Genomic DNA, 19,070 nt, shown 5'->3' with positions numbered 1-19,070 from the left:
ATGCAACCCAAAATGTGCTATAAGCTTGTCAACAGTCCATGGCTCATTTGAGCAATCCTCATCCTCTCCCATACCTAAATGCTCACCCTTACAGCCCACCTCAATGTCAGTATGTAAAGTGGCCACCCTCATCCCCCCCTTCAATGTAATGGAATCCTTAGTTACATTATCAAATCAAATCAAACTTTATTTGTACGGCGCATTTCATACAAGGAAGTAACACAATGCGCCTCACAGTAGGAAAGAAAAGGGGGGGGGGGGGTTTACAAACACTTGTTAAAAAAAAAAACAGATTTTCAAGAGATAAATGAATAAAATAAAATAAACGTACTAACCGCACTGGCACCGTAAAGGACTACTCAGCACGGTCATCGTCAAACTAAGCTGCTGGGGGGGGGGGGGTTTACAAACACTTGTAAAGAGACACAGATAAGTAAATAAATAAATAAATGTTACATTAATGTTAAATAAATACATTTTACAAGTTACAAAACACTTATAAAAAGACACAGATTTTGCCAGAGATAAATGAACAGGAAATTACGTACTAACCGCACTGGCACCATAAAGGACTGCTCAGCACAGTTATCGTCAAACTAAGAGACAGCTGCTGGGGGGGGGGGGTACAAATACTTGAAAAGAGACAGAAATAATAATCACTCTTATAGGTAGCCTCCCCATTTCCACTCTACAGACCACCCGAGCTATCATGACATCACATTGGTTTGAAAATGTGTCTAATGGTTCCAACATACCCTCAAAGCTGGGTTCGAAGGAATTTTCCACCTTGCCAGCAATGATTATCTCACCACGTGGGGGAATAACAGTGTCCTCGGGGATGATTACTGTCCGGGGCTTATCCAGGTCTGCCGGAATGATCAGGGGAAACATTTTACCCATTATTCGGCACTCATTTTTACCAAAATCCACTACCACCCCATATTTACTCAAAAAGTCAAAACCCAAGAGAATATCCTGGGAAGGCACATCAGCCACCAAAAACTCAGCAATTAACGCCAATGAATCAAACTGGCAGACTGTTTGCCATTTCCCCAAAATCTTCATCCTCCCCCCATTAGCTGCAGCAACATCACCATGATGTCCAGACAGTTCCGACCCCCCATTAGTGATTTTGAGCCAAAGTTGTTTTGGGATGACGGATAATGTAGCCCCACTATCTACCAATAGAAGGGAGTCTGACGCACCTATTCTTGCTGTGATGTATCCTGAGCCACCATTGTCGCTTGCAGAGGCCGCATATGTACTGATGCGCCTGGGGGCAGGCAGTGGGCCTACGATACCTGCCCCCTGTAGTTTCCCTGCAAATATGGGCAGTTTCGTTTTATGTGTCTAGAACACCCACACTCCCAACAGCCATCCCCCGCCCCCCTGGCTTGAGTTAAGGGACCTTGTGGTTCAACATTGTTCCGGGAAGCTCGTCCTGACTCCCTAGAAAACATAGTTGAAGTGGCATTTTTACTAGACTGTTGGATATTAGTCACTGTTGTACGAAGATGTTTTACTTCCTGCCTCAATTCTTCCACCATCCCTAGCAGTACTTCCATTTGTTGATCACTTTTCGGTTTGTGCTCCACCACTCCCCTAACTTTAGCATCGGGCATCAGATGGGTTTGCTCCAAATTCCTGAGAAGCTCCATCTCAGAGGCAAGATCAATAGCCTCTTCTAACGTTTTAGGTTTTGCACTGCGCAGGCTAATCCGGAATTCACCACTAGAAAAATGGGTAAAAAACTGATCTCTAGCCAACATATCCCGTATGTAGTTATCAGCTGTGGGGTAAGCTTTAGTGGCAAGACGCCGTAAAGCATTGCCAAATTCCCTAGCTGTCTCGTTATGCATACGGCGCCGGGCGGTGAAGCTAGCCCTACTCCAGTCATCACTGTCACAGGGCTCAAAACATCTAGCCATAGCTGCTTTCAACAATGCATAGTTTTCTTTGGCATCACTCGGCAACCCACTATACATGTCTCTGGCACGCCCAGAAAGTAGTAGAGACATGAATTTTAGCTTCAAGGGCTCATTCCAATTATTAACCTCTGCCGTTAGATCAAACTGCTCTGACCAGTCAGACCACTCACGGCCTACACCAGTGAATGTCTCCGGCATGAACACCGGCCTAGCAGTAGCTATAGCCTCCCTTACTCTCCCTGCGTCGTTAACAGCATCGAGCCTATCTGGCGCATTCTCTTCCCCGTCTGACATTGTTACAACAGTATCTAGGTCAATTAAATTATGAAAATTAGAGAATATCCCACCGCTGCCACCAGTGTAATAAACCTAATTTGTAGTCAGGTTCTTTCGGTTGGGAGAATGCACACAGAACGAGGCTGTACACGGACTTTGGAAATAGTTAACAGTCTTTATTATTATACAAGTTACTCAGTCAATTCATACGGCTACCAGAAATGCCGGATCAGGTCAGGTTACTAAAAGTCAGTAAGCCTCAGTGCTACTCGACTGAACGACTACCCCAAGGCCCTAAACTAGGCGGGTTACACAGCAATACAACACACCACAATAAATATAAAGTTACAACACACACCACCGCTGTAGGGCACTGCACACACTCCCACGGCACTGCAATAGGCACACACAAGACGCCAGCCGGGCTACACACAAAGCCACCGTCTCTAAACCCTCCCACCTCAGATCATAAACTGGCTACGCCGTCAGGTTAAAACACACACTCATACACGCGCACGCACGCGCGCACACACACACACACACACACACACACACACACACACACACACACACACAAAAGAATAGAGATTAAAACTTAACTCTCCCGAGTTACAAGACCCTCCCCCGGGGTCTGAGCTTGGGCACTGATCGGTAAGGGGAGAGACAGAAACCACCGATCCAGCACTCGTGAGGTCTCAGCCAGTAACGCCAGCGGAAAACCCCTAACTGAGAAGCAGCCAACGCACTCCTAATTCTTCCCCAGCTTTAGCTACAGGTATCCCACTCTTCACCGCCGGCAGCCCTAAGCAGCATGCGAACGGCAACCACCCCTACACCTTGAATGCAGCTCGACGTGAGCAATCTAGCACCGCTTCCCAGACGCCTCACCTTTCGCTGTGATCTTCCTTTATCCATGTTGTCTCAGCACTGATTATGTTCCACGTTCACTCTCCTCCACTCTCATCAATGACCAGGTGTAGCCCATTAATTAACACCGCCAGCTCACCCCTTAGATCCCTCCCCCAATACAAGAGTCATGTCAAAACATTCCTAACACATCACACATAACGTCATTACATTACAGTATTAACAAATATGTCGCTTTATTAGACATCATCTCCAAGCATGCACTGAAGGTCCAGTTTCCTGGTGCTGACTGAGTATAGACCTTGAGTGTGTTTTTGTGGGTGATCATCTTTTTTTCTGTACTGAAATGGTATCTAACATGATTGGTTCTATATTTGCAATCCATTGCTTTTTTTGTCCAGTTATTCTTTTCTCCTAGGATGATGTAGACGATTGTAAGTGCACATTGGATTGTTTTGTTAATTTATTAAAAACAAAAGACTAGATATCCCTTTGACATACGTAATTTCTAAATGTATGGTAGGTATAAGGTGAAAACCCCAGGGAATAAAAGTCTGTCTCAGTCTGGAGCATGCTGTGGTTGGTTATGGATTTGCCTTTTGTCTTCATTCCTTGTCGATATTTTGTTTTGTTTTGTTTTGGACACTGCTGGAGACTGTTTTAATACTTTTTTAGCTCTGCACCTGGATGATGCATTTTCCTGTTTCAACACCTCTTCACCATACCCTGTCAAAAGTAGCGATCACACCCCAGTGTTCTTACCACCTCCGACTCATCTTTCATTGTGTGCCAGATTCTAAATTCTCTGCATGCATATGGAGGTGAAATGAATTCCAAAGTCATTACTGTAGCCCCATGGCGATCAGCTGGAATAGTTGTGTAAAGGACAGAAGGTCAGCGTAATTACAGCAATATTCAGGCGATAACATTGAGTTTTAATCTCACACCCTGCCCTGCAATTTCCACGATACAAAGCGCATGGCTCAATCAAAACACATCTGGTCCTAATGCACACAAATGATTTTTTGATAATAATCTGAACTATACAGCACCCAGAGTAATTACGAGGGACCCCTCTCACTACTTCACCAAATGAATATTAAGTATTGCGGTTGCATTTATTTTGTAACGTAGATATGAAAGGCTTGGAATTAACTGATCAACGATAAACAAAAGCAAGCAGGCTCGCCAACCCTCGCAGATTATCCTGGAGACTCCACTAATTAACTTCAGCTCAATGCAATGGAAAAACTAATCACATTCTTGGAGATTTTTTAACAGGATGAAAAGAGGTTTCCATTTGTGAACTAGTTTAAGATTTAATATTGTATGTTTTCACCAAAGATGGGTGACATCTGTGTGCAACATCCCATTGGTAGATATGCAATGTGCTAAGTGGGTACTTAGGTAAGTGCTTGTGTTCACTCTTTTTCATTGGGTGTTCTTATTATGCTAATCTACTGACTGGTTATACAGTGCATTCGGAAAGTTTGCGCTTTCATGTTTTCCACATTTCGTAACGTTTCAGACTCCTCTTAAAATTGATTCAATACATTTTTCTGATTAGTCTACACACAATACTCCACAATGACAAAGCAAAACAACGTTTTTTGGATTGTTTTGTTAATTTATTAAAAATAAAAGACTAGATATCCCTTTGACATACGTATTCAGACCCTTAGTTATGATAGTTGCAATTGAGCTCTGGTGCATCCTACTTCAATCAATGGTTGTTGAGTTGCTTCTCCAATTTGATTGGAGTCCTCCTGGGCCTAATTTAATTCTCTGGACAACATTAGGAAAGGCACAGTCCTGACTATATAAGGCTTCACATCTGATGGTGTGTGTCAGAGTGAAAACCAAGCCATAAATACTCCGAAATATAGAAAACTTGAGTGGGTTTCTGAAAGCACTGTATTTATGTTAAGTTCACAGACGTCCTTCCTAAAATAAACACAGCTGTTTCAGTGGAGTGTCTTAGTCCCCAAGGCAACTGTTTCCAAAGCAGAGACAATATTATCAAACCATCTTTTAGGTCCAGCTGTATGACAAGGGAAAATGTTCACATTTCCAGTGTGGGCTCAAACACAAGAGGCTCGCATTCAGGTAGAAAAAAAGAGTTTTTCAGTGCCAATCTAACATGTCAAAAGGTAAGAGTTTTATCCACAACTATAGAAAAACCTGACAATCCTTTTGACATTAAATCACAAAACAACACATTTCTTTTTTAGATGACAGCACTATGAGTCAACACGCAGGTCTAGCCTTAGACCCTTTTGCCATTTTGATAAATTAACAAAATGAGCCATGGGGATGTCTGAATGTCAGTGTATTAACCATGGTAATTGGATTTCTCTGTTCTCGAGCATTTAGTCCCCTTCGCCATACAAGGCGTTAACTTATTGCATCTTAGGTCATGTTAGTGAGGGACTAATTCAATAATTTAGACACTGCCAGCTTGTGTGTTTATAGGTTTTCATCATGCATCATGTAATTTTACTATGTTTTTTGCAGTTGTTCTTACTGCATTGTAATTCTAAATTACTGTAACTATAATTGTATGTGGAAAACCTTTATACACAGCTACACTGCAGTTCAGTTAAATAATTCACAAGAATAGGTTGCAACTCGCTCTATATGGTCCCACTATTGTAAAGCCATTACATTTATTTTCCCCCTCTCTGGAAGGCTGGAAACTGAACAGATGCCGAAGCAGCTCGCAAGCGAGTCCGTTAAAGTTTGCACAGGTTTTAGATGTGTTAAAAAAGGGCGAGCGAGCAGCACCAGTTTGCCACCGACAAACATATCTATGTTCAACAGGTGGTTTTCAGATGGTTGTGTTTGTGATCTGGGAGAAACACCATAAAGGGAAAAAAAACATTCAATGGTTCAGAAGTTCAAATCTAACTTGGGGTGGTGGGGGACCGTGGGAGCGGTGGATCACAAAACCTTTGGGATTTTGTTTTGCTAATACAACACATTTTATTTACCACTTACAGAGCTATCCTTTTTCATGGGTAAAGCTAGCTATTACATACACAATGTAGTGCTTACTCCTTCGACCAGGAGAAGCTACATGTTTAATAAGTCTATTATTTGTCTTAATGCCAGCACATACACACACAGCCCCCTGATAAATCTAAGGTTGCTAATCATTTAAAGGAAGCAATTTGCAGAGCACCTGTCCCTGGCAGGAAGCTATTAGAAGATTCATGCCGAGGAGGACTGCTGCTCTAATGGCTGAGAGCAGTGTTTATTTGGAGAAATATTGGCTTTCACAGAGAAGACTGTACTAACAATTTACTCTGGATTAGACTCCGTGTTCATCCAGTCCCAGCTGGCATGCGATGGCTGCTGTTCAATTTGTGTTCTTCGTCCCAGAGTGAGGCTGCTGTGGAATGGTAGGGGTGGATATGAGTGAAGCGGGTGGATATGAGCAAAGCTGATTATACTCATTCACGAGAGGTCCTGGCTCTTTGCAGACTGGAAATGGGAGTTCCTTCTCTGCACTGTTAGGTTTGTATTTAATTAAATATTCATTGTGCATAGAAATGATTAAGCAACGGTAAAATATGTCATTATCAAAACAACCTCTGAGCTGATATTTCAATGAAACCATGGCAAACACCAGTATAATTGACCAAACCTCACTTCAGCCCCACTGCATTTTGTCTCAATCTGAACCCAGTCATTTAGCATTTTGGTGTATGCTGCCAATCCACTGAAGTGGCTGAAACCGAGAGTGCCTACGTGTTAAAACACCCAGTCTCCCGTGGCAATGTATGCCCAAAGAGATTGTCAGCCTGATCCAAGGCTAAGCCTACAGTGGTTCCAGAGAGCAGGCGTGTGGAGAATAACCCTATGTTTTCTCACCTCCCCTCCCTCTAAGCTCTGGGACATCTGAGAGCCATCAAGGATGAGAAGCTAAACAGGCTCACCCAGTCGTACTGCTCTATGTCTACATGAAGACTGCATAATTTAAAAACTGTTTGGCGGTTCCTGTTCAGCAGGGAAATATGTGGTCCCATACAAGAAGCAGAGAAATAGATTACACGCTGTTTAGTGTCAGCTTGCATGTGAATGGAAGCGGGTGTAAGGGAATCACCTCACAGTGCAGTCTAGCAAGAGATGAAAGTTGCCTGAGGTCCACTGATTTAAGTTACACAAATGAGGAAGCCTGAGGTAGCTGACAGCTGCCTTGTTATGAACAGAACCACTAATAAAAGATTTTGCTTCCACGTCGAGGCAGAAAGCAGACTGGAATAAAAAGGGAATGCTTATCACGCAATCGATCAACATGGAAAAGTAGCAAGCCCCTCTCTTATCCCATTCCAGATTCCTTTGTGTTCCCCCTGAGAATTGTAGGCCTATCTGTCTGTCTTTCTCCATCCAGCAGAAAGCACAGGAGTGACTCGGTGACTTGACAGCTTAGTGTACAGTAACCGCATGGCAAGGACAAGAACGATCAATACTACTCCCCCATCTAAAGTGACACTGACACGGTCAGTGCTGAATCGCAGGACAAACCCAGATCTCATGTTTTGGGACTTGGCTCCCGAGGTCTGTCACTGGTCTTCTGAGGTCATTCTGGACAAGCCTTGTGATTCAATTAACTTACCTTGTATTGTAAGTCACTGGAACCTCTTGGTAGACGTGGGCTAAACAATCAATGCTTCGTAATGAAGTGACTGCAAGGGCCCATCAGTCTTTTGGTACTCTTGTATTCTGTATTTGATACGGATTCAAATTTTTTTAAGCCATTAATCTATTTCCCAGAAACTCATTGTTTTGATATTGTCAAATGTTTTAGACTTTTAAATGCAAACAAAAACCTAAATGAAAATACCATAAGAACCAGGGTATCAACCTTATAGACCCTATATTCAATGAACCATAGGCAGCAATAACAGCTTTAAGCTGTTTTAGGTCAAACTTTACAAGCTCCTCTTTCCACTGGATTAGGAAAGTCTGTACACTGCCACTTTGAGGTATCTCCATAGTTGTTCTATTGGGTTCAATTCCAGACTTAGACTGAACCACTGAAAGACATGGGTTCAATTCCAGACTTAGACTGAACCACTGAAAGACAGTCAGACTTGTTAGCAATAATGCTGTCAGGGCCCGTATTCACAAGGCATTTTAAGACTAAAAGTAGCTTTCTAACTTGCAGATTTAGGAGAAATTCCCAAAAATAATGTGCATGTCAGTCCTAACTTTAGGACTCCTATTTTTTACCCACCTAAGTCTGGGAGAACTAAGAAGACGACTCCTAACTCACTAAGACCAAATCCCAGACTAACAGAAAATGGCAATTTCAATCATTCCACGCACCTACGTTCAGATGCATTTTGAAAACAGATACTCTGTCTGTGGGCACTCCGTTATTATATGTAGCCTATGTCACTTATTTATTTATTCTTCTTTGCGGTAGACTATGAAGCATATGCCTACTCACCGGCACAGACCTGTCACTCATCAACCAATCACAGAGGTCATTGAAAGCAAGCTTGTGCATTAAACTTTATGTCAGCCATAGCAACAAAGTTTTTCTCTTAGCCTAGGAGTTCTCACTTTTTCTTAGTGAAAGTTGGTCTCAGCAGCGCTGAGAATAAGATTCAGGAGAGAACTTTTAATGGGTCTTAGGGGTATTCTTAGTGGTAAGAAATGAAATTGAATGGTAAGATTAGTGGTAAGATCAGTAGTGGTAAGATACAATGCTTTGTGAAATAATAAAGGCCCAGGTGTCCCCAGTGTAAGCTGGGAGTTAAGGGTGTTAATTCAGAAAGCATTAGGGCCAGAATGTCTCTTTTCAAAATGACAGTGTGTGTCCTCTATGATCAGTGACTGTGAGAGTCTGAGTGGGATATAGCTTATAGATCTGAAATTTGCAGTGTACAAAAGCAGCAGATCTTTCTGTACACATTGCTAAACCAAGTAAAACCACTACATAATCATCATTGCAAGAATGGGTTCTATAAAACAACATTTAACATTTAAGTGTGACAAAAATATAGAGGCAATGATGTATAATTTTACTGACAGGTCTAAACCACATACCAAAAAAGTTTAAAGAATCTACTGCCTGCTACCATTAAGAAGCACTATTTATGAAAATGAAAAGTAAGCAGTCTAAAGAGTTGTATCAGCAAACAATGAAATAGGGTATGATTCTTGTTGCACCAAGTGGTTAACACTTTTGTTTTATTCCCCAAGCGACAGTCTCCTGACATTTAAGCCTTTAGCAAGATATGCCCAGAAAGGTCCTGCCATGAAGTCATGACTGGCCGTCTGAGACTTATTTACAATGTGCCATATCATATATAAACACTCATGTGACTATATCAGTGAACTGATGACCAAACAAACACGTTTGATCGTCCTCATCTGCACTGATGAAGCCAGTTACATCTTATGGGTGCGAAATGAAAGGCCAACCACTTGGACACTCCACAGAACGTTTGACAAGTTCCTGAGCAGTGGGCACATACTAGGGACCACTGACTTGAACCAACGAAGACTGTTGGTTAGGTCCAGCTCCCTCTAGACTATGTCTGTTTATGCAAGATAAACAATCATCTCTGCCCACACCTGCAGCGGTATTCACCATGATGCCACAGTGAGGGATTTGCTCCGCAGCTGTGAAGGGGCGCTCAGCCCCACTGGTAATCTAACAATTTCCAGTGCAGGTTCATCACTGCATTTCTATCCATCCATCATTGTACTCATTAAGCACTATTAATTGCCCTTGCATGTAGCAAGGGGCATTGTTTATTAACATCCTGTACCCATTACACCCTATCAGGACTTACAAGACAAATTATGAGCCATGAGCCTGTTTAACCTCTAATGAGTAGCAGAGTTACATTTGCTACTATGACCACTGTGGCTCTTTGCCATTATTTCAACATGCCATGTATTTAAAATAGAAAATTAATTTGAACTTTAAGCACTAATTCCTAATTACATCTGTTCATTGGCGATTCTAGGCTAAAGGGGTTGAGAGTCACTGCCACAAAGATAAGTTTAGAGCTGGGTGTTTTCTTCTGAGCTGGTCAAGTCAAGTCAGTCTTGAAGCAACATGAAAGGAATAAAGAAATCACAACTGAGAGTTTTTAAAGAGACACAAAAAAATGTCTGAGGGAGAAATATCAAAGAGGTAGAATATAAATCAGGTAGCAGATAGACCACCTTTTTTAAGTACCAATAATCCAGTGCAAAGACATGTCCAGTGTACCTTGGGGTTTCATTGAGTGTAACACTTCCTGAGCTGGCACAAAATTGTGTAAGACTTCCATGCCAGCCTCCACCTCATTGCACACCTATTTGGGATTTCAAAATCCTCTCCCGGCACAAGACTGCAATTTAATGTGGTTTCAACATCGACAGGTAAATGAGAAAAGGACACCTCATGTCCAATAGCTGCTTATCAGGAGGGACGAGATGGGGAGAAACTCTGGGTTTCGTAAAGAAAACCGCAAGGCAAGTGGTCCACAGAACAGGCAAGTAAGTAATCCACAGAAAGGCAGGCAGGTAACCTACAGACCAAACAAGCAGGTAAAGCAAATGAGTAAGAGGAAAACACAAAGAGGCAGAAACTTTGACAAAGCCGTGGTCAGAACAAACTGCAAACACATGAACTGAATGAGCACATGAAACGAGACGATCTGACCTTGAAGCACAGACAGAGCAGGGTATAAATAGGACAGGTAATACAAATCAGGATGGGGAACAGGTGAGGATCGAAATGGTCAGGAAACAGAACCAAGGCAGCCAGTAGGGGTGGGGCAACGAACACATGGAAAGCAAAACAAACTAAAGCACATGTCAAAACATAAACACAGAGCACATGGAACAAAGTAATAAAATGGCCACCAAGGTGGCCTACACAGAAAGTCCCAGCTGAAATCCTGAAAATCTGTGAGATCAGTGATTGAAATCCATGAGCCACCCCCACTGCACCCTGAGATCAGTAAGATTTAGTGTTGCATACGTGAGACATGAGTACGGATCATAAATAAAAAAGATGAGGCATGAGACTTTTCATTTGTTTAAAGCAGGCCAGGATATAGCTCCCATATCATGGGTTTGAACCATACAATGGATCTTATAAAGGCCCAACAGGAGAGCCCAAATAAATCCTGTACTAGTTTAACAAAACCATTGCACTAACCAAGGGGTGGTAAAATAAAGGCAGTGCCCATATCATCGGTGGTGGTTGCGAAGACCAGGCATGATCGCAATCGGAGACCAGTTGACTGTCGCTACAGGGAGCAGGTACATTTAAGATTATGAGGGCCGGGGTCATTCATTCATCATTACATGATGAAGTACATGATTTAGTGACCAACCGAGTTGAGTTAACTCAGAGTTAGTGGTAAACCTCATAACAGAAGAGCCCTTAACTTACCCAGGTTTTCACTTAAGCAATATGACACGAGTGAATGGGGTTGGGAACACACCTGTGTGAAACGCTGGGTGAAAATATCACTTTGCCTGAGTCAGTAGCTTTAGAATGTAAGACCAGATAACAAGACACAAAGTAACCTTTGGCATCTTGCACGGTCTCCCTGACTTACATCTCCTTTAAAAGAATATTCTCCAGGAGAACTATGATAGCCTTGCCGCTAGTGTCAAGACCCAAGCCCCTGCACAGACCAAGGCAATGATAAGAGGGGTAGACCTAGAGCCCATAGCATCAATAGGTCACAGGCAAATTGAGTGTTCCCATGTGGTTTTGTGGTAAATCCTCATGCTCCACACCTTGGCATTCCACCAGACAGGAAGGTCATAGAGAGGGGGGGTAGTACAAGCTATGGATTTTTGGAGATCAAGTGCCCATCAAAAGACTGCTTCATGGATTGTACCTATCTCATGAGGCAAGCAGATGGTAGCTACAAGCCAGAGCCATGTAGAGCGAGAATCGCATTAACCCTATTGGAGAGGTGACCAAGAACCCAATGGTAACTTTTGCTGAGCTCCAGAGATCCTATGTGGAGATCCTGTGTCCTTCCAGAAGGACAACCATCACTGAAACACCCACCGATCTGGGCTTTATGGCAGAGTGACTAGACGGAAGCCTCTCCGCAGTAAAAGACACAGGAAAGTCCACATGGAGTTTGAAAAAAAAGCGTCTGAAGGACTCTCATCCTGTTTGGCCTCAATTCTAAGTGTCATGTCTGGAGGAAACCAGGCATCACTCATCACCTGCCTAATACCATCCCAACAGTGAAGCATGGTGGTGACAGAATCATGCTGTTGGGGTGTTTTTCAGTGGCAGGGACTGGGCAAATGGTCAGGTCTATATATAGATACTTTTCAGTCCTTGTCATTGCACAGAAATCATTTGCTTCCTTGGTTTGAGGGAAGAGTTCACTAGCCATGTAGCTAGCTAGTGTGCAAGCTTGTTAAGGTCTAATATTCAAGAATATGGATGTGGGGAAAAAGCTAGAGCCTAGTTTTTCTTTCTATGTTAGCTTACAGCCTACAGCTAATTACAGTTAGCAGTGTATCTAGATAGATTGCAAGCTTGGTAAAATCAGCTAACCCTCACCATGACCAAGAAGTCCCATTGACGCACTATATGTTCCATCCCTGGCATGTGGGTGGTGCTGTACTGCCTACACCTTGATTGTGTGATTGCACTTTTAAAACTACAGGTGTGTTACAAGGCCATCTATCCACATTTATACTCAGAGGAGTTGTTCTTTTTACTCGTGACATTTGTGGATTCAAGGAAGTCTGCTCAGAGAAAGCATATTTCAGCCACCTTGTATACCATCTAAAATATCACAACACTATTAAGTGCCCTTTTAGAGGCTAATTAAGCAACAATAGTACTGTAAACTTTCCAGACCACACAGATGTTGAAACCCATAAAAGGCAATACATTAAAGATGTGAGATTTGGTTTTAACAACAAACCGAGGTTCAGAGTACAGTTGAATGGGAGGAAGAGGTGAAATGTGAAGAGGATTACAGTGAAAACATTGATGATGTCATGAACAACTCCTGATTCAGTAGGTTATGATTCATTGCAGGCACACAAGGTTGCAACATTACTACTGTGTATGCAAACCATTCTTCATGTGTCTGAGAATGCTGTCAAAGTCATACTTTAAAATATGAATGATCTGCTATTGCTTTCAAGCTTTCAAGCCTACATAGAGCAAAGAGTGTTAAGGACACAAATCAATCCTTTTCTTTTTATGACTGGAAAGGGAGCTTTTGCCACACAGAGAAGAACAATGTATTAAAAAACAAAACCTTCCCTATGGTTGATCCTATTGAATATTTTCCCAAGCAACCAAACTCTCATTTTTCTAAAATACTTTATTGATTCGACCTGATCTTTTGGAAAATACATTGCAGAAGGGAAAAAAACATTTGAACAAAGGTTGGACATTCATGACTTCAAGACCGCCAACCCACTCGGTATATCTAGGGATAAAATCAGCTAAATTTCGCTCTAATTTATATGCTATCCAGTCCTTACTCAATGATTTTAAGATTCTTTGCATTTTTGTTGAGCAACTGGGCAATAATCTCAAAGGAACTGTCTTCATTGTTTTAGCAGATAACCTCAGTGCACATGGCCTGGCAGGGTTTCAGAAGAGGTTTCTAGTGGATACATTCTGTCAGTTCTGCTTAGCCTCCAACTATGAGGTTTGAAGAACTGAGGTGCACAAAGACACCGGACTTGCCTGACACATTCCTTCAGCAGCTCCAAGCTAATGAGAAATTGACACATGTTAATGGTGTGAAGCACGGGTGTGTTTTAAAGGAACAGCTACCTTATTTCCATCCAGGGACTGGCTTACCGCCAGATCCATGATCTTTTCGCAGGAATTGTCCCTTTTGAAATTGCTCTCTGTTTTCATAAGCTGATTTCAGGTAAGATTATCACATTTATCATCTTAACCAAATCACAGCATCATTTCTATATCACAGGCCTTCTGAGAACTTCAGCAAACAGACATCAGCTGACCAGACTGTCATAGATTCACTTTTCTTTTTTTTTTTTTTTTTACTGAATTTCAGGTTAGCAAGCTCAAAAAAATCAATCCTTCCAAACCAATCCACCAAACAATAAAGTTCCTCTTGAGAGAAGATACGGATGTCAGAACATTGTGTCTATAGCTACAACTGTGTATATCCATGGACAACAACATACACAGACGGGATGACTGTTCTTATTACCCTGGATAGCCTGTGGCAATGCCATAATATAGTTGAGAATATTTGGGAGTTGGTTGGAGATTGAGATGTACATGTGGTGATGAGAGATTTGGGAGGTGTGGTAGGCCCCTATAGTAGGCCAACTATTCATGAGTACCACGTGACGTCACTGTGTTTAAGCGCCGCCATCTTTGTGTCCGAAAGTCTAGCTGAGTGTCGGTCACAACACAGACAATAGTCGGTCACAACCCGCAGAAAGTTAAAATGCCCTGCTTATGTTGTGCTGATGGATGCGACAATAGTCGCGAAAATTACCCAAAGAAACAATTTAATTGTATACCAAAAGATTTAGATCGGCGGAATAAATGGTTGGCTGCAAATTAGAAGAGACAACTGGCAGCCAACATCTAACTTCAGATTGTGCAGTCAACACTTTTTATCTTCCTGCACCACTATCCACGGACATGTTGATTTTGTGTTCAGAGCCTGGGAATGACTGACATGTTAAGTGAAATGCAGCACGTTGATACAATCGTGAATAATTGCTGTGTCTTATCAGAGCTAAACTCTCCTGAGCAAGCTAGAGTGCTAATAGTTAGCGAGCTGTTTAGCCCTTCACTAAAGGCGTTAGCTACACCTAGCTAGCCCACATTGGCACTCTTAACCACCACTAAAATAAATCGGTTCATAATCGCTGTTTGAATTACTAAGATGTCATGTGATGACATACATATTTTTTGTCTCCAGATGCCATATCTTGGTGTCGTTCACCCATCCTGCAACTGCATATTGATGTACTTTTGAAAGCCTTAAGGCTATCTCCGGTGTATGGGGATGGATTGTGTACAAGATAAATATATATGTCGGGAAAGGACAGTTGGGGCAGACGTTTCGCAGACTTTAAGGGACAAAATAAAGTTGCCGATAATAAATATGGATCGCAGCCAATAATCAATGTTTTTTCTAAATATCGTTGTCTTTCTGCTTCATTCAGATGTGCTGTGTTCGTAGTCATGACTGTTCGCTGGCTAACTATGAAAGCTAACTAACTAACCACTAGAATTAGACAATACTACTTTTAAAAAGTCTAAATTTTAAGAACCTATCAATAGAAAACAATACCATTATTATATTTATATTATTATTATTATTATATTATTACTATATATTAATATATATGACTAACTAGCTACTATTGGGTACAAATACAATGGGAATAACGGTAGAGTTGGACACAAAGATGGCGGCAGGCTTCACGGAAGTGACGTCTTTGGTACTCATGAATAGTTGTGAAATGAATTTAACACCTTTTTGTGTGCATGAATGAAAATGCTGATGTAACAAGTCTAATCTGGTTTAGGTTGCATAATCACTATCATTCATTTCATTATCTCATTTTGTTGTGCAGGTGTGTGCAGAATTTCAAACCATCAAAGGAGATGATCTTCACTCATCTTTCCGCAAAGCCCAGGATGATGATGCAGGTGGACTGATCCAGATTTACCTCTCCAGATTAAATAACCACAACATAGAGTTGACCCTGTAAATATAGGTACCCTGCCTTTATTACTCAGTTCGGGCTGCTGGATTATACATTTACTTTAATATTATGACTGTCACCTCCCTCATATGTGTGCTACATGTACTTCAAGCAAGGATGCAGTCTTGAATACTGAACTTTGAGCAAAATTCTAAATTATGTGCTTTGTATGCAGACAAAAGTTCCAAGGCTTGCAATTTTATCTCTGGGGTTATCCACCAACTGTGAAGCCACACCAGATAAATCAACATCAGGAGAAACATTTGTGTTTGCCACTGACATCTTGACATATTTTCTGCATCTCTCTAATGCACCACAATTCATGCTGAAGATGATTGATGCTGAGGACAGGCCACCCCACAGAGTCAGTGTTGGTATCCTGAAGATGGAGTCAGAGCCTGCAGGCCTCCATTCAGCGCTGTCTGCTGCTGTCAGGCTAAAGGACCCACAGAACGTAATAAACCACGTAATACAAATCTGCACTTTTTAAACATAATAATCCCACAAAGGTAATAAGAATTGCCTACCATAAACATAATAACAAAGTTCCCACAATTGTTACATTTATGGGAAGGTAACATTTTATTATTACATTGAATGTTATAAATCACAAATATAGTGAAATTCTACCTGTTATATGCTATCAGTTGAAAGAGTATGTTTGTCAACAATCATCACCATTTAATGAAGTTTCCTGACCATATAATCAATTTCTTCAAATTCAGGCTATGTCCAGTTTATCAGCATCAGGATCACAGCAATGATTCAACCATACCTTATTAGCGTTCACACTGAGCTCAGTAATTCTTCTACAATAGAGTGACTTTCCAGTTGCGAAACATAACAGTTTACACCAGATGAGACTGAGGTTCTTGTGTGGGTGGTCTGCTCGACATAAAATCATTTTGTTTTAGGTCCTGCATGGCGGACTATGTATTTTGCCAGCCACTTCGCCCATCAATGAAATTAGGGCCCGTCATGTTTGTCAGAGGACATGGCGCAGCTTAGTCATTGTAGGCTGTTTGTTTAATCAGTAACTTAATGACATCCTAAATTGATTCAAATTACTGACCATAATCAATAGACATGAGGTGCCATCCTACTTTGGGCCAGAATCAAACCCAGGACAACTGCATGGAAGTCATCATTGCTAACCACTGCACCACCAACATACTTTAACTTTAGGCGCCGCGGACTATTAGTGAACTATTGCTACGTGGATCCATAGTACTAATGCGAATCTTATCGCCATGGAATTCCATACCAATAATCACTTTGTTCATTAATAGCCTACAAAGGCAAGATTCGCCTAAAAAGTAGCGCAAGGCCACATTCCAACTTGTTGAAGTAATACTTTAGCCAACCGTCTTCAAGTTGTGTAAGTAACATTATAACATTCTCTACCCATAGAACAGGGTGGTTCAACATGGCAATGTTATATGTTTTGTTTTTTTAATCGTCAATCTATGCATTCCTGATTACAGGTTTGAATAGAAGACATAAAATCAAGTCTACACCATCTTCTGCAAATTCTTCATGAGAATCTGGAGCATATTATTCAACACTCAAAGTTTCCTGATGAAGAGGCTGGACAGATTCTGATAAACTGAAACTTTCCACATCTGAGAGCAGTAAAGCTCACAATTTCACCAAATATGCTTCAGTGTGTCATTTTACCCCAAAAACCATGTGTGCTCACAAAATGCACCTTCCTTGCCCAAGACTCATAAAGTTTGAGAAGTGACTGGGGTAACACCGACTCAAGCTGAATCCAGTCCAACTAGAGTTGTCATATTTTGTGGTCATATATTTTATTATGGTTTTTATACTCATAATTCACAAGGGGGTTTTGAATCAGTGAAAAACTATTCTTTGTGACAGCATCTGCTCTGAAGAAGATGTGTCACTTAGACAGTGCTATTGTTATCTGTAAACAGATCCTAAGGGAGGATTTGTCATTGAGTGTTAGCATGACATTTGTTATTTATTTTTGTTAATATATTGTACTGTAGGTATCAGGAAGCAGGCTCTTCATTGCCATCTATTCAACAAAGCACACGTGCAGTCAGACTACATTTAAGAATGGGACATTAAGCACAGAATTAAACATTGATATTCTCTCCAACACATGCACACAGTATTATGGGGCAAAACACATAACACACACACACACACACACCAGGAAACGCACAACTCCCCTTTCGTACTACAACATTCTATATCACAAAACACATTTTATATTTTCTACAGTAATGACTTGCAGGAAAGCTACTTGTGGAAAGCTAATTTGATCATTTATTTAGTTAATGAGGAAGGGTATGAGGACTTTTAGTCATTGAAGTATTCCAGCCAGCTTAGCCACTTAACACAGCTCCAGATAATCAGTTTAAATGTATAATACTCCATAGGATAGAAACCTATTGATGAATAATTTAGTAAATGCAATTTCACTCGCCTGCCTCATTATCATAAAGTGTCATAAAGAATGTAAAGGATTATAGGCTACACATGATCTACTTATACATACATACACAGTAGTTTGGCTTTTTGTGATAATAGATATTTTTTCCTCACTGTCCATTTAAAGCTTTAGAAAAGTTAAATAAAGGCATAAAAATAATTCCGGTAGTCTTGAGACTAGATCTGTTGATGTATGTGAAACATTATTATCCCTGTTTTGAATTTGGATGTAGCATTACTCTTGTCTTTTAAAGAAGGAAGAAGCTTTGAGTTTAAATGAAGGAGCCTACACCCATGTGGTCAATAGAGACTGACCCGTCAGCAGAATGGCAGAGAGAGAGGTGAGGTGCTCTTCTGAACGTGTTACCTGCTCACAGTTAATTAATCACATCACAGGTTTCAGAGACCAAGGATGTCACATCTAAGGCATACTACTTCCCGACAGTTCAATGTCAGTGCCCACAAGGGTTACCGTTGGCGAGGCAGGCTCTGGGTTTAAATTATACTATCTATTATTCTATCTAGTCTGTCTAAAGAATGGGGTCATCTTTTCTCCAAGGACCTTGTGTAGCAATGGTGTGTTTTTTATATCTTAAAGTAGTGTGCTTTTTGTTCTGAATTTGAAGCATATAAAACACTGTTACATCAAATACAAGTTTATTTTCACATCGTAATAAATGATTTAGGAGAGCTCTCTCCAGCAACGTCTTTGCCCAAATGAGTAAATGAGACTGAAAAACAGACTGTTCTAATGAGCAGGCTGAACGCTATCACAAGGAGCAGCTCTGTGCCGCAATACGCCATTGAACACGAGAAGGAGCGTGA

The 19,070-nt window shown here is 41.2% G+C and overlaps 1 protein-coding gene across 1 annotated transcript; it reads right to left on the bottom strand.

Moving 5' to 3' along the window:
- Window positions 1–661: 661 nt before the first annotated feature.
- Window positions 662–3,289, bottom strand: LOC116218363. The gene is made up of 2 exons (XM_031559605.2): window positions 1,206–3,289; window positions 662–866 (listed from the first exon to the last, which is right to left on the bottom strand). The coding sequence occupies exon 1, from the start codon at window positions 2,220–2,222 to the stop codon at window positions 1,293–1,295; it is 930 nt and encodes a 309-aa protein (XP_031415465.1). The 5' UTR covers window positions 2,223–3,289; the 3' UTR covers window positions 662–866; window positions 1,206–1,292.
- Between the last annotated feature and the right edge of the window lie 15,781 nt (window positions 3,290–19,070).

This window comes from Clupea harengus, chromosome 2 (genome assembly GCF_900700415.2).
Source record: "Clupea harengus chromosome 2, Ch_v2.0.2, whole genome shotgun sequence".
NCBI classification, from domain to species: Eukaryota; Metazoa; Chordata; class Actinopteri; order Clupeiformes; family Clupeidae; genus Clupea; species Clupea harengus.
The sequence above is the reverse complement of the archived record's forward strand: the minus strand, read 5'-3'. Positions and strand labels throughout refer to the sequence as shown.

Bases quoted from the DNA above. Each gene is read 5' to 3' on its own strand.
- LOC116218363 (XM_031559605.2), bottom strand. From the start codon at position 2,222: ATGTCAGACGGGGAAGAGAATGCGCCAGATAGGCTCGATGCTGTTAAC.